Raw genomic sequence first — 13867 nt, 5'->3', positions numbered from 1 at the left:
CTATGGCTCCCTAGCCTAAATCCCTGTGTGGTCATGTGTCCATTATCAACTTGGAGGGCTCTGTTTGTTTGTTAAAAACGACTAAATAAAAATAACAGAATCCTGCACCTGGAATACCGATGGGTGCATCTGCCATTCACAGCAGTGGTGGTGAGAGGACCTGGCAGCACCGAGAGCTGGGACTTCATCCAGCCTCCAGAACAGGTTGGAGAGTAGTTTGTGCCTGCTTACTTCTAACTTTTTGTTGAATAAATATGTGTATGTGTGCAGATTTTGTTCCGAGATCCCCTTTCCTCATAATCTAGTAGTGAGACTGTCGGGGGAATAGCTAACTCTCCCCCTCCTTCCTGATTCTGATGTCATGCCCCCCGAGCCCTACAAGCAGCGTTGAGTAAATGGCTTGGTCAGTTTGTGGTGTAGGTGCTCCTTTGCACACAGCATGATTACTTAGTCTCAGGCAGCACCCCCCCACACACATTTATTAGAAGACCCCAGTGGCTTCGTGCACACTCACCTGTACCGTGTAGCTTCCTAGGGTGGTGGCCCGTTTAAACCGCCGGCCTTGCTGCTGGGACATCATGAACAGCTGGGCCAGGCGCTGCTCCATGACCCGGGCGAAGCTCTGGTTGTGCAGGCCCACTAGCGAATTGTCCACACCCTGCAGCACTGCGGAGGCAGAAGGCAGAGGGGCTGCTCAGAGGACAGACTCCCTGCTGACTCAGGAACCACGACCACCACCGGCCCTGCCCCAGTCACAAAGCGCCATGGGCCCTACCTCATGTTAGGGATTGGCCATCCTTATCCCGCTTTACCCTCACATCAGCCCCAGGAGTTGGAAGTCACTATCCACGTGTTATAGATGGTGAAAGATGAAGTGACTTGTCTATGGTCACAGCTAATAACCAGCCAAGTCAGGGTTTAAACCCAAGCCTGTGTAACTCCAAAGCCTGGGCTCTATGCTCCACGAGCTGTGACATGTCTAATGCTGCTGTATTAAGTCCAAACCTCACTGCAGATTATATGTGTTGTTAAAGAGTCCATATTTGAATACAGCCCAGCTACAGGTATGGCTAATTGGATTTTTTTGCTGGTTACCACTTGTAAGTCCTGACTCAGGGCTAGTCTTTTTTATTTCTATTTTTCCTTTTCAATAGCTTTGCTGTGGAATTTGAGCTCTATCCTGCAACATGGTCTCTTACACCTGTTAAGGTTCTCATCTCTCCCTCCTGTGTGGGGTCCTTTTGAGAACAACCACAAAAGCTGCCCAGGGCTTCTCAGGAACTCTTCCATTTGGGAGCAGAACAGAGTAATAGAAAGAGTGGGCTCTTGCCAATTGTGAAACTTTAGGCAAACAACCAGCCCCAAGTCCAAGTCCTTCTCTATATAAAGGGAAGAAGACAACCTACATCACAGCAAATATATTCCTAATGGGCTCTAAGGTTGAAACAAGACAAGTTGTAGAAAGCAGCTCAGCACAGTGTCTGGTGATGGAAGATGAATGAAACTTCTCTCGTTCCATCCCTCCACCACTGCTGTGCTTCATCTACACCAGGGTACCTGTCATCAATAGGGATGGCGGTGATGATGGAATTCCAGGCGATGGTTAGTGCATGGAGGAGGATTTTAATGAACATTAGGGCTAGGACCATAGCGACCACTTACTATGGGGTGACTGCCTTTTGCTGTTAACCCCAAAATTCCAGTCCTTCCTCCAAGTCCCTGGGGAAGCACGCTTCCTCCCCAAACACACAAATACTGCCATTAAACACAACCATCCATGAAATAAAAAATGCTAAAAACAATTCTCATCTTCAAGAACCCCAAATTCACAAGATGTTTCATTTAATTGAGTTTGTTCTACCACAGTCCCAAAGATCATTAATACCATTCATCTACTGAGCTATGGAAATAGCTTGGACATAAAGAATGTGTTGTTATGATGGCATTCTACACAGGGCCAGAACAAGCAGCTGACAGTAAGGAGATACAGAATAATGTTTAAACTGATCAAGAGAGAAATAAAACCCATAGCTGAGTCTCAGGAATTACTTCTTTGAAGCCAGAAATGCCAAATAATCCCCAAGGAGGGTTTAAAGCAGCTCTCTTTCTAGGGCCCTTGTGAGGAACTCCCAGCTCACTTGTCAGCAGAATTCCTGCCAACAAAGATAAAATGTTCCTGCACTGTTTCCACTGTGGCAGGCGCCCCAGAGTCCCTCCGGAATCCTCTCTGACATGGCCTACACCCTCTCCCGAATAGGAGAGCTCGTGTTCTTGCTGGTTCAAAGATGCCCCTCTAGTAAACTTATACAACCATCTGCTGAAGGATTGCCTTTAAGCTGACCTCTCCTGACCACTGGACATGAGGGAGAGGGCACACAGGACACCAAGGGACATCGTCCTGGGTTACTTTATGGGAACCCCAGTGATGATTCAAGGGCAGACATCAGAAAAAGGGATAGTCAAAGCCCCCAGGTGATGAAAACATTCTAGAAATAGATAGTGGTGACAGTTGTACAACTCTGTGAATGTACTCGATGCCACTGAATCATACACTTAAAATGGTTAAAATTGTAAATTGCATGTTATGCGTATTTTACTACAATTTTGAAAATTGAGGGGAGACATGTAGAAGGCCACGGGAACCTCCCCCAGAGTTACACAAAATCAGCACCTGGACAGTTCCCACATGCATCATTGCTCTATTCGCAAAGAGAATGTGTCCTTAGGAGGCAGCTGAGGAACAGCTGGGGGGTGGGAGTCAGGAGTCTGGGTTTGAATCATGGCTCCTTTTTACCGAGTGTTCTTGGGCAAGTCACTTAGTTCCTTTGGGCTCTGGTTGCTCATCTGAAAACACAGGGATCATAATGTATTCCTGATTGTGCTGTGGTGAAGAACCACAGTGCTATAAGGCACTTGTTTTTGTTCAAATGTGTCCCCTTCTTTCCTAGCCAAAGAACTCTGGTGGGTGAAATAAAGACAGGTTTCAAAATTCAGATGGGCTCTCACCTTTGTCAGGCCGCACTCTTAAGCCTGTACCTCTCTGTCCTGCCTGACGGCAGGATCCATGGACAGCAGGGTCGCCCCTGGGTTCCGTGTAAAGAGGGACTGCAGGACTCACCCTCAGTCATGCTATTTCACCAAAGAGAGACCCGCATTCAGGGCAGGGGGCGGGGGAAGTGTAGCGCACACAAAAATATATTTAATATAAGTTTAGGGGGGAAACAGATGAACATATGTCAAACTAGAGAAAGGAAAGTTGCCCTAATCCTTGGGGCTGTTAGCAATCAGCAGAAGATGGGGTACCCGCAATGAATGCCTGGAGTAAAAGGCAGTGGTTATTCACGGGACTGGACGTTTGAACAGGATGAACAAAGCTTTCCTCTCCTCTCAGTTCCCAATCTCCCACTTCTGTAAATAACAGAAAACGGTTGGTGGTGGCTGCCCCCGGGGTGAGAAAATGGTCATGAGCCAAAGGGAAGGAAGGAGGGTTCATCCTGAGGCTGGTGTCGGTTCCCCCAAGCATTAACAGATCCCCAAAGCCCTAAACACAGTGATGGAGGCCACTGTTTACTCTGATCGCCCACAGACATAAGAGCAATAACAAATGCGGGTTACATAGGTGAGGGGGCAGGGGTTAAGTTCCAGGAGAATCCTGAAAAGACCATGTGTGGAGCTTTTTGTTGAGGTTATGTCCCCACAACAGAAGCAGGGCGAGCACAGGTCCATGGGGGGGGGGAAGGATGAAACAGGAGGTTGTCTATCGTAGGACAGCTCACGTTTAGGAGTGGTGTATTATTATTATTTGATAGAAACCTTAAAAGTCAATAGAAGGGGGGAAATGCCTGCAAGTTAAAAAGCAGCATTTCTGGTGAAGGAATCATGATTTTGTAAATGTTACATAACTTGCTGGCTTCAAAAATGTGTTGCTGGGTTAGCATTGTCTCTCTCGGGCATAAACTCTGTGATTTTTTTTCTTTTCTTTCTAAACACATTTCTTTAGTTTGTCTTCTTGGCAGGTAACATCATCTCTGCATATCCATGGCTCTGCAGGGGAGAAAGAAATGCCATTTTCTGCAGTTTAGGAGAGGTTTTGAGTAGTTCTCATCCAGCAGGGGTGTGTGATGCTTTGGTGGTATTTAACACAGCAACTTACCTACAGCTTGTTTGGGACAGCACGTGATGGAGGAGATGGGGAAGGAAAAGGATAGGTTTCAGACAGACCTGCTTGCCCAGGGCTGAATTGTGTCCTCCCAAAATTCAGATGTTGAAGTCCTAACCCCAATACCACAGAATGGGACTATATTTGGAGGTGGTCTTTAACAAGGCAATTAAGGTACAATGAGAGCATATGAGAGGGCCCTAATCCAATATGACTAGTGTCCTTAGAAGAAGTTAAGACACAGACACACACACAAGGGAAGACCATATGAAGACACATAGGAAAGACGGCCATCTGCAAGCCAAGGAGAGAGACCTCAGAAGAAACCAACCCTGCTTATACCTTGATATTGGACGTCCAGCCTCTAGAATTGTGAGAAAATAAATTCCTGTTGTTGATGCCCACCCCCCACCGCATCCCCCCCAGTCTGTGGTACTTTCTTACAGCGGCGCTAGCAGACTAATACCCTCTCCTCCTTGTCCCTTCCTTGTATGGCTGGACTGGTCACTTTTCTTCCTATAAACACCTGGCTTCTCTCTTTGCTTCCAATTCTTGCTTCTGTGATTTTCAGAGCTACTGTCTGGCTTTTGAAAAATACAACCAAGAACTATTTTTTTTTTTTGCTGTTTCATAAAGCTCAGTTGGGAAATGTCAAGGAAAAAAAAAAGAAAATGCCACCACAACACCCTTCTACTTCCATCCGCCCTCACTTTCAGGACACGCCTGGGCTGTGCCAGGATTAGTGTGGGTGTGGGCCTCATGCCAGGGGAGAAAGGAAAGTGCATGCCTGGCATTCCTCTGACTTTCACTGGGGTTGTGTAGGGCAGGGCAGAAAGGCTACCTTTAAACAGACAGGCAACCATTCACATGGCCACGGCTGGATGTCCACAGGTTCACGCTGTACATTCTGAGCAGCCCACCTTTTGCAAAGAGGACACCACTGTGTGGGACTTTGCAGCCTGCTATTTCGAAGTCCTTATCTCTTAGGTTGGTGCAAAAGTAACTGCAGTTTACAAGGTTAAAAATAATTGCAAAAACCGCAATGACTTTTGGACCCACCTCACAATATTCATCTTCAGTGGGATGCCTTTTCTTATTTCAGTTTATTCCACCTACTCCTGATCCTGTGGAAGTAACTCCTTGACTTATAGGACAGGACCAAAAAAGGATGCCAATCCTATCACTGAATAACATGCAGTTTTAATTTTTTTTGGTTTTTTTTTTTTTTTACATGCACTTTTTAAAAAACAAACCAATCTGATAGGGTGAAAGGGGAAATAAAATAAAAGATTACCTGTAATTACCCAATAGTCTCTGGTTGTTTCTGATATGTCAAGGTTGGGATATTCCAGTGCTAAAACAAATAAGAAACACAATGAATCACTTTCACAGGTTTTATATGTAAATATTGTTAAGGGAAATGGACATAGGTGACAAAATATGAAGCGGCTAAATCCTGCTTTGTCATTCTTAGGAGCTCTACAACATACAGGTGAAAACTACCTTGCTGTTCAGAAAATGAAAATACTCAGTAAAGAGCTTACTTTCAGATGAAGAGTTGTTTTAGGGTTTATGGATTTCTGCTCTTTCAGTTTTTCCATGAAAACCATCTCAAGTGGAACATCTGTATTATCAAGACCCACAGCTAGAATCGGTCTTAGTGATAGCTTTTGCTTTAAAAATTATCCAACCATCACTACCATTTTTAGGAATGATTATCCCTTGAATGAATTTTTCCAATATGAAGGACTAGTTTTAGCAGCCAAATGCTTGCAACTAACAGTTCGAATTTCTAAAGGGGGTAGTGACCATAAGAGTTAATATGCATAAAGGGCTTAGCACAGTGTCTGGCACACAGTAAATGCTCAATAAATCTTAGCTGTGTTATTATCAACCTATCAAAATGAAAGACAATAAATCCTTCATGTGCTGCCATGTGATATAATGCCATCTTTTATGATACCATCTTTTCTATAAAATCCAGTTATCTTTCCTTACTAGGTGGCAATTCACAAAAGCTTGCTATTAAACAAACTTTCAAAAAAATTCTGAGTGGCTACTATGTGCTAAGTACACCTACACACATCATCTCATTCAATATCAAAAGGAACCATAGAAGGACATAGAAACAATTTGCTAATATGTGGGTTTTTGTTTTTTAGAAACTTGCCTATTGACCTTGAGAAATGTACCGACAATTAAATTTAAGAGCACAGATCTTTAGTTCCTTTGGCTACCAAGTAAGTGTTTGGGTACAAAATACAGGCTCCATCATCTTCAGAGCCCATGTCTGCTGTATAGTAACTAGGATTCTGTAACTGAAGCATCAGAGGAAGATGACGCCACAAGAGTGTGAGGACTTCATCAAGTGAAGTCACAGGGTCACTGCAAATGAGTCGCATTATTTCTATAGCCAGGGCAAGGACTGAAGGCCCCAGAATATTTACCAATGGCAGAAGTGGGGGAAATCACAGCGACCCAGACAGCCATGAGGACACATATCCTACCACGCAGTATTATAAGCTCAGAGGCAGACTGCCTGGGTTCAAACCCCAGATTTCATGTTTCACGAGCTGCTATGGGAGAGTGGGCATTTTATGAAACTTAATAAACTTTAGTTTTCTCATCTGCAAAATGGTGCTAATTTTGCACCTGCCTTTCTAAGGCAGTTGTGAGGATTAAATGAGATAAGAGATATGTAAAGGGTACAGGCACCTAGCAAGGGCTTTTTTTCAATGTGTAATAAACTTGTCATCAATTCAGTCCCCATTTATCACATATTTCAATTGTCATTTTAGGACTAAAGTTATCGTGCAGCCTGGCACAATGGATGTTTGCAAATGGAGAAAGGCCCCAGGGAAGATGGCAGAGTCTCTGTATGAAGATGGGGACATACTCACGTTCGGCAATGGTGAGCGGCGGGTAGGTGAGGTAGAACCCCACCAGCTCAGCCGAGAGCTGGCGGAGGAGGCTGCTGGCGACGGTGCCATTGAGGAAGGAGCTCCGATTGCCCACCACGTATACCAAGGTGACTGTCTGGGAAGCGTTGGACGTGCTCACAATCTGAATCGACACAGGAGGAAAGGGGAGGGAGACATGCCATATAAGATGAGGGTCTGTTTCATGGAGGCTGTGGGAGGAGAAGTTTAAGCCGAAGTTGAGGGTAGGAATGAAAGGGAGGTGGAAAAAGAGCAAGGGAGAGACAAGAATAACAATAGTTGTCACTTACTGATTGTTTGCTACGTGCCAAGCATCGTGCTAAGGGCATATTATCTCATTTAATACACACCACTATCCTAGGAGGTGCATCTAGTTATGACTCCCTTTTACAGAGGAGGAAACTGAGGCCCAGAATGATCAAGGGACTTGCCCAAGGTCACACAGCTAGCAAGTGACAGAGCCAGGATTCAAACTTGGGCAGTCTGACTTCAGGTTTTTAACCACTGGTGTGTACATCTTTTCCAGGGGCTAAATTGTCTCAGATTCCTTTTACAGTTCAGAAAATACAAAACAGAACATAGGAATATCGAATTTAAGGATGGCTCAACTGCTCAGACAGAGAAAACCTGAGTCAAACTTTGGGGGAATTTTAAAGTTGAAAGGACAGGGAATGCCACCAACCTAGTAACGGACAGAGTGACTGAACCTGATTACAAAAGGAATTCAGAAATATCAAATAAATAACTTCTTTAGAGAGCAATTCCATTTCCTTCTGGTCTATGAATTTCCTATAGGATACATAAATATTACGATAAGATGGTGTGGTTTTCTTCTCACATTTTGTCTAAGTCAGTTTTTTTGTTACTGGAGATTTTCTGGGTCAACATTTGGACAAAAATACTCTACAGATAAGATTTGAAAAACAGATGCAGTAGGAAGTCATTCCCCTTGGTGAGACAGCCTTTGTCGTCCCTTCCTCCTCCGGATTCACTTGCTACCCCCTCTCAGCAGCCCCAGAAGAGAGCCTAGCCTTGCAGACCACCTCAGTGGGATCCTTTGCCCTCTGGCTTCTGCTCAAGGGAGGTGAAGAGGATGTGAAAGAGGGAGAAGAGTGGGGTCAGGGTGTTGGTGTTGCGGACTCCCTCCCTAGGGGGGCACAGTTCCTGTGGCACAGTGGGGGGCCTCTGGCTTATGGTAACCACGCCCTCCCCTCGCACCCCCACCCTCGGCCCCAACTGCTCCATTCTTGGGTACTGCCTGTCCCTGTGGTTTCCCTAAAGCCTGCCCACATTTCTGTGAAGGGTCCCTTTTATTGGACTTTTCTTAACTTGCCTTCATCTGAGCGTGCCCTCTCTTCCTGCCAGGAGCTGACTGATTCCCTGTCTTTCGCAGGCTTTTGGGCGCTCAGACATAAGTATTCCTGCAACTTTCCTTTTAAACCTTACTTTGAGGAAGATTGTCAAGAACAGCTTCTTCACATTATTTCTCACTTTTTCCCATAAGTGGAAGTTCCTTTTAAATTCTCTATTACAGAGCCTACGGTCCCATGATAATAACCTACTGAGTCTGCGTTTCTGGTCAACTCCCACTCTCCTCTCTACAAGTATTTTTGGAACATGGTTTCGCTACAGGAATTTCCGCCTTTTTCCCAAGTTACCAAAATGAAAGGCACTTTGTTCTGAACAATTCAGAAGACCTCACTGTACTGTCACCTAAGAAAATAATAACTAAAATAACGTTGCAACCTTTATCTCTGTTGTAAACATTCTATTTTCCACTTTGAACAAAACTAAATTGCACTGGGTCCCAAACAGCTTGCAGTATGGTTGCCTCTGCACATATCACACTTGACCAGGTAAGTATATATTTTTAGCTGAGAATTTTTTTTATAATTGACATATAATATTACATTAGTTTCATACTTTTTTATTGTGGTGAAATACACATAAATTTTACCATTTTAACCATTTTAAGTGTACAGTTCAATGACATTAAGTACATTCACACTGTTGTGTAACCATCACCACCATCCATCTCCAGACCTTTGTCATCTTCCCAAACTGAAACTCGGTACCTATTAAACAATAACTTCCCATTTGGTCCCCTCCCTAGCCCCTAGTAACCACCATTCTATTATACTTTCTGTCTTTATTGATTTGACAAAACTAAGTCTCTCTTGTAAGTAGATAGAATCATACAGATATTTGTCCTTGTGTGACTGGCTTATTTCACTTAGCATAATGTTCTCAAGGTTCATCCATGTTGAGCCTATGTCAGAATTTTCCTCCTTTTTAAGGATGAATAATATTCCATTGTATGTATAGACTACATTTATTTATCCATTCATCTCTGGATCAACACTTGGGGTTCCTTCCACCTTTTGGCTGTTGTGAATAATGCTGCTATGAACATGGGTGTACAAATACCTGTTCAAGACCCTGCTGTCAATTCTATTGGCTATATACCCAGATATAGAATTGTTGGATACTAGGGTAATTCTATGTTTAATCTTTCGAGGAACTGCCATACTGTTTTCCACAGCAGCTTCACCATTTGACATGACCACCAGCAATACACAAGGGTTCCAATTTCTCCACATCCTAACCAGCACTTGTTAGTTTCTATTATTTTTAATAATAGCCATCCTAATAGGTGTGAAGTGTTATCTTGTGTTTTTAATTTGCATTTTCTTAATGATTAGTCATGTAGAACATTTTTTCATGTGCTCATTGGTCAGCTATAAATCTTCTTTGGAGAAATATCTGTTCAAGTCCTCTTGGCCCATTTCTTAATTGGGTTGTTTGGGGTTTTTTGTTGTTGTTATTAATTTGTAGGAGTTCTTTATGTATTCTAGATATTAACCCCTTATCAGAAACTACATGATTTGCAAGTATTTTCCCCCATTCCATGGGTTGCCTTTTGATTGTGTCCTTTTGATCCACACAATGTTTTAATTTTGATGAAGTCCAATTTATGTATTTTTTCTTTTGTTGCCTATGCTTTTGGTGTCATAGCCAACAAATCATAACCAAATTCAATGTCATGAAGTTTTTCTCATCTCTTTTCTTCTATGATTTCAACCGTTTTGGCTCTTATATTTAGGTCTTTGATACATTTTGAGTGAATTTTTGAATATGTTGCTAAGTATGGGTCCAGCTTCATTGTTTTGCTTATGGACATCCAGTTTTCTCAATACCATTGGTTGAAAAGACTGTCCTTTCTCCTCTGGCTTGGCACTCTTGTCATAAATCATTTGCCCATATATGCAAGGGTTTATTTTTGAGCTCTGTATTCTGTTCAATGGGTCTATATGTCTGTCTTCGTGCCAGTACCACACTGTTTTGATCATCATAGCTTTGTAGTAAGTTTTAAAATCAGAACGTGTGAGATCTCTGACTTTGTTGTTCTTTATAAGATTGTTTTGGCTAATCAGGGTCCTTTGAGATTCCATATGAATTTTAAGATGGAGTTTTCTATTTCTGCAAAAAAATTTTTACTGGGATTTTGATAGGGATTACAATGAATCTAGATAGCTCTTGAAGTGTTGACATTTTAACAATATCAAGTCTTCCAATTCATGAGCATTGGTTTTCCATTTATTTGTGTATTCTTTAATATTATCATGTTTCATAGCTAAGAAAAGTGTGACCATTGTTGGTAGCTTCATCACGAAGAAGAGGTCCTGAGACCAAGGTCATATCACGATTCCCTGAAAGTCATGCCCTGTCTGCCAGAAGCAGCCATTGTGGGGGGCACTTTCCTATCACTTCTTTACTCTTAGACTCCTGTAGCTTCTGACCTCATCTCTTACTTACCAGGCACTCATGCCACGATTCATTGAGCTAAGTAGACCTACAAGGCAGATGGCACGGAAAGCTGTTGTTTTGCCTGCCCAGCACCCATTTTCCCTTCTTCTATGACAGCACCACAATTTTCCATGGGGAAACACCTCGTCTCTCCTATCAGTTCATGTGCTTTGGGTAGGGCTGCCCCACCCACGTTCCTGGAGTGGGCATTTCAGCCAGGTCTAGTTGATTGGGACAAGTCACGTCTTTGGCCATGGTCACTGGTCCAGAAATGAACACACGATCAAAGTGGGTTCAATGAGAACTAATCCCAGGATTTTTACTGGAATGACACAAAAAGACACTTTGGTCCCATGAGACTGTGAGCAATAAGGATGAGGCAAACCTGGAGGTAGCAGGGCCCACCCCCACCGGGCGGTGGATAATGCCAGTCCAGAGCAAGGAAAGCCAAGAGATGAAGAAAGAACTACATCAAGACATCATGTAAGCACCTGGATCCAATTGTACCTGAAGTAAATAAGCTTTAAACCTTTCAGTCACATGAACCAATCACTTCCTCTTTTTGCTCAAGCCTTGTGACCTTGGATTCTGTCACCTCTACCAAGAAGTCCTAATTGAGACTACTATAAGCTAACCACTAATAGCAATGCTGTACAAGTTAAAAATAATAAGTCACTTTTTCAATGACTCTCTGAACAAATTATTTATGTGTTCTTATTCCACAGAGGATCTAAGGTGCTCCCCGAATTATATTTAATACAACAAAATGGAAAGTTATCAGTTACAAAACCAGGTCCTGGAAAAACAGATTAAAGACAGCCACAGGGGGATGGTTAGCATACAGCTATCCATGTGTTATATAGGGGCTTAGAGGGTTACTACTCCCAGGCAACAACTTTGTCTCTGGGCTTCCTGTCAGCCAAGGCAAAAAGAGAAATGGGGCTAATAAAACAATTTACCCAATTATCCATTCATCTCAAGAGCTGCTAATATGTTCAAGAGCATCTAAAATCTACTTAGACATAATGTTTGAGTTGGTTATTGTAATCTTTTCCAAGGAAGGTTTGTTAGCTGCTTTATAAAATTTCATCTCACGGCCCATGACTATCATACAACAACACAAGAGAGGCTTCTTAAGGCCAAGGGCAGCTTTCCTATCTTGGTGTCCCTTCCAGTGCTGATAAATAGCAGTTGCTCAATAAGTCCCTGCTTTCTGAATACAATTAGAGTATGTTCTGCTGCCAAACTCTGACTAGACTTGAGCACCTGGATCGTGACTGGATCACAAATCCAGTCAGAAACAAAAGATCTCCCCAAAGGAGCTGAGTCATACTTCTTACATAAATCTTAAGTCTGTGACACGTTCTTTTTTTTTTTTTTTTTTAGTCTACCATGAAACAAATCATAATGAGCTACTTTGTATACTTTGGATGAATCTAGAAAAGGAAGGCTTCCCCTTCAAATTAAATTGTATGCTTTTTACAGCATAGTGGCTTTGCTGATAATTCACTTATGCTAAATGTCAATTTAAAAACCACTGGGTTTCATTGCAAAGGCTTTTAGTTCAGTAAAAATAGAGACATTGGATAGTACAGTTAATTAGAGAAATGTGGGAGCTGGAGAAATATCATTAAGCATCATCTGTCTTTAGTGGGATGGTATCTATCTATACAATGACAAAAAACGGGTCTGAGAAAGCCTTTTGATGCCATGTCTGCTGTAAATCCAGGAAGCTGAAATACAGTACACTAGGCGTGGATAATTCGTGTGTTTACCAAAAGTTTCATCAAGGATCCCATTTCTACATTGCCTTGATGCTAGTATAGCTTGGTGGATACGAGTTTGGGCTTTGGCTCACGTCCTTGTTCTATTCTTTATCAACCTTGTGACCTTCTGGAAGTTTCTTACTTCTCTCTCAGTTTCCTCTTCTGTGAAATGGTGGTAATAATACCTCAGAAGGATGTCTTGAGTATTATGCAGCAAAACATTTGTAAAACACTTAGCACAGGCCTGGCACATAGTAAGCCCTAAGTTGTGTGTGTGTGTGTGTGTGTGTGTGTGTGTGTGTGTGTGTGTGTGTGTGTGTAAAGTAAGGTGATTGTTCATTCGCATGTCTGGAAAATACCTCAATGAAAGCCACAGAATAGGCAAATCTTAGTGAGTTAGCTATTTAGATATGATTCATTTTATGAGACATTTGACATGTCTTATATGGTACATTTCAGTTTATTATTTTAAAAATAATAAATGTTTTGGAAAGGCCCAAGGAAGCATCATATCAAAAAATATAAAATCCCAAACCACAGCAGGTAGACAGCAACACAGCATCCATACCCCAGTCATCCTCCCTGTGGCTGAGACGGACTCAAATCATTGGCCCCAGAGTGGTACCTTCTCCTACCTACACCACACACCCAAAGTACAAAGTTCCATTTACCCCAGGCAGCTTTGAAATGGGGGACCACATTCTTGCCAACATTTGCATTATGGGTGGCCTCTGTTAAGTACATGGCTCAAGTGCCCTCCTCCTTACCTGAATCGTCAGGTTGCTCTTGGTACTCAGGACCTTCCCCTCAGCATCCTGGAAGGCCTTCTGTAGCCTCTGTTCCATCGTCTGAGCAAACTTGCAGGACTGTATGTTGTCGGACTGACTCACGAACTGAAGCACTAGAATGACAGTGGCAAATCAGCGCTCACCAATGCTGTGTCGTCTTTCCTTGGACTTGATAGGAGTCATGCTCATAATATAAAACAGCACGATTTTACACCAGAGAAATTAGGCAAGTAAAGATAACAAGCTCTGGTTGTCGTTTTGGAGGTGGCTCTTAAAATGACTTATAACCCAGAAGAATTAAAAGTGTGATGGGACCTGAGATTCCCTCCAATGCAAAGGATTTTGTGATTTCATTTGATTGAATATGTAGACAGCTATTTCAGGACTGACAAAAAATAGCCTAAGAGA

At 42.7% G+C, this 13867-nt stretch overlaps 1 protein-coding gene across 5 annotated transcripts in view; it reads right to left on the bottom strand.

The window, feature by feature from the left end:
- KIAA1549L (KIAA1549 like) overlaps positions 1 to 13867 on the bottom strand; it is a 253861-nt gene that overhangs the window by 85427 nt on the left and 154567 nt on the right. For all 5 annotated transcript variants that reach the window (XM_088789508.1, XM_088789505.1, XM_074337085.2 and 2 more), the window contains 4 exons: positions 13439 to 13572; positions 7060 to 7222; positions 5454 to 5513; positions 515 to 666 (listed from right to left, as the gene is read on the bottom strand). In XM_088789508.1, coding sequence (XP_088645634.1) covers positions 515 to 666; positions 5454 to 5513; positions 7060 to 7222; positions 13439 to 13572 — 509 coding nt within the window. The remainder of the gene's footprint in view (positions 1 to 514; positions 667 to 5453; positions 5514 to 7059; positions 7223 to 13438; positions 13573 to 13867) is intronic.

Source organism: Rhinolophus sinicus, chromosome 14 (genome assembly GCF_057876585.1).
Source record: "Rhinolophus sinicus isolate RSI-liver-muscle chromosome 14, RSI-T2T, whole genome shotgun sequence".
NCBI lineage: Eukaryota > Metazoa > Chordata > Mammalia > Chiroptera > Rhinolophidae > Rhinolophus > Rhinolophus sinicus.
Note: the sequence above shows the minus strand (reverse complement) of the source record. Positions and strands in the feature narration are given on the sequence as shown.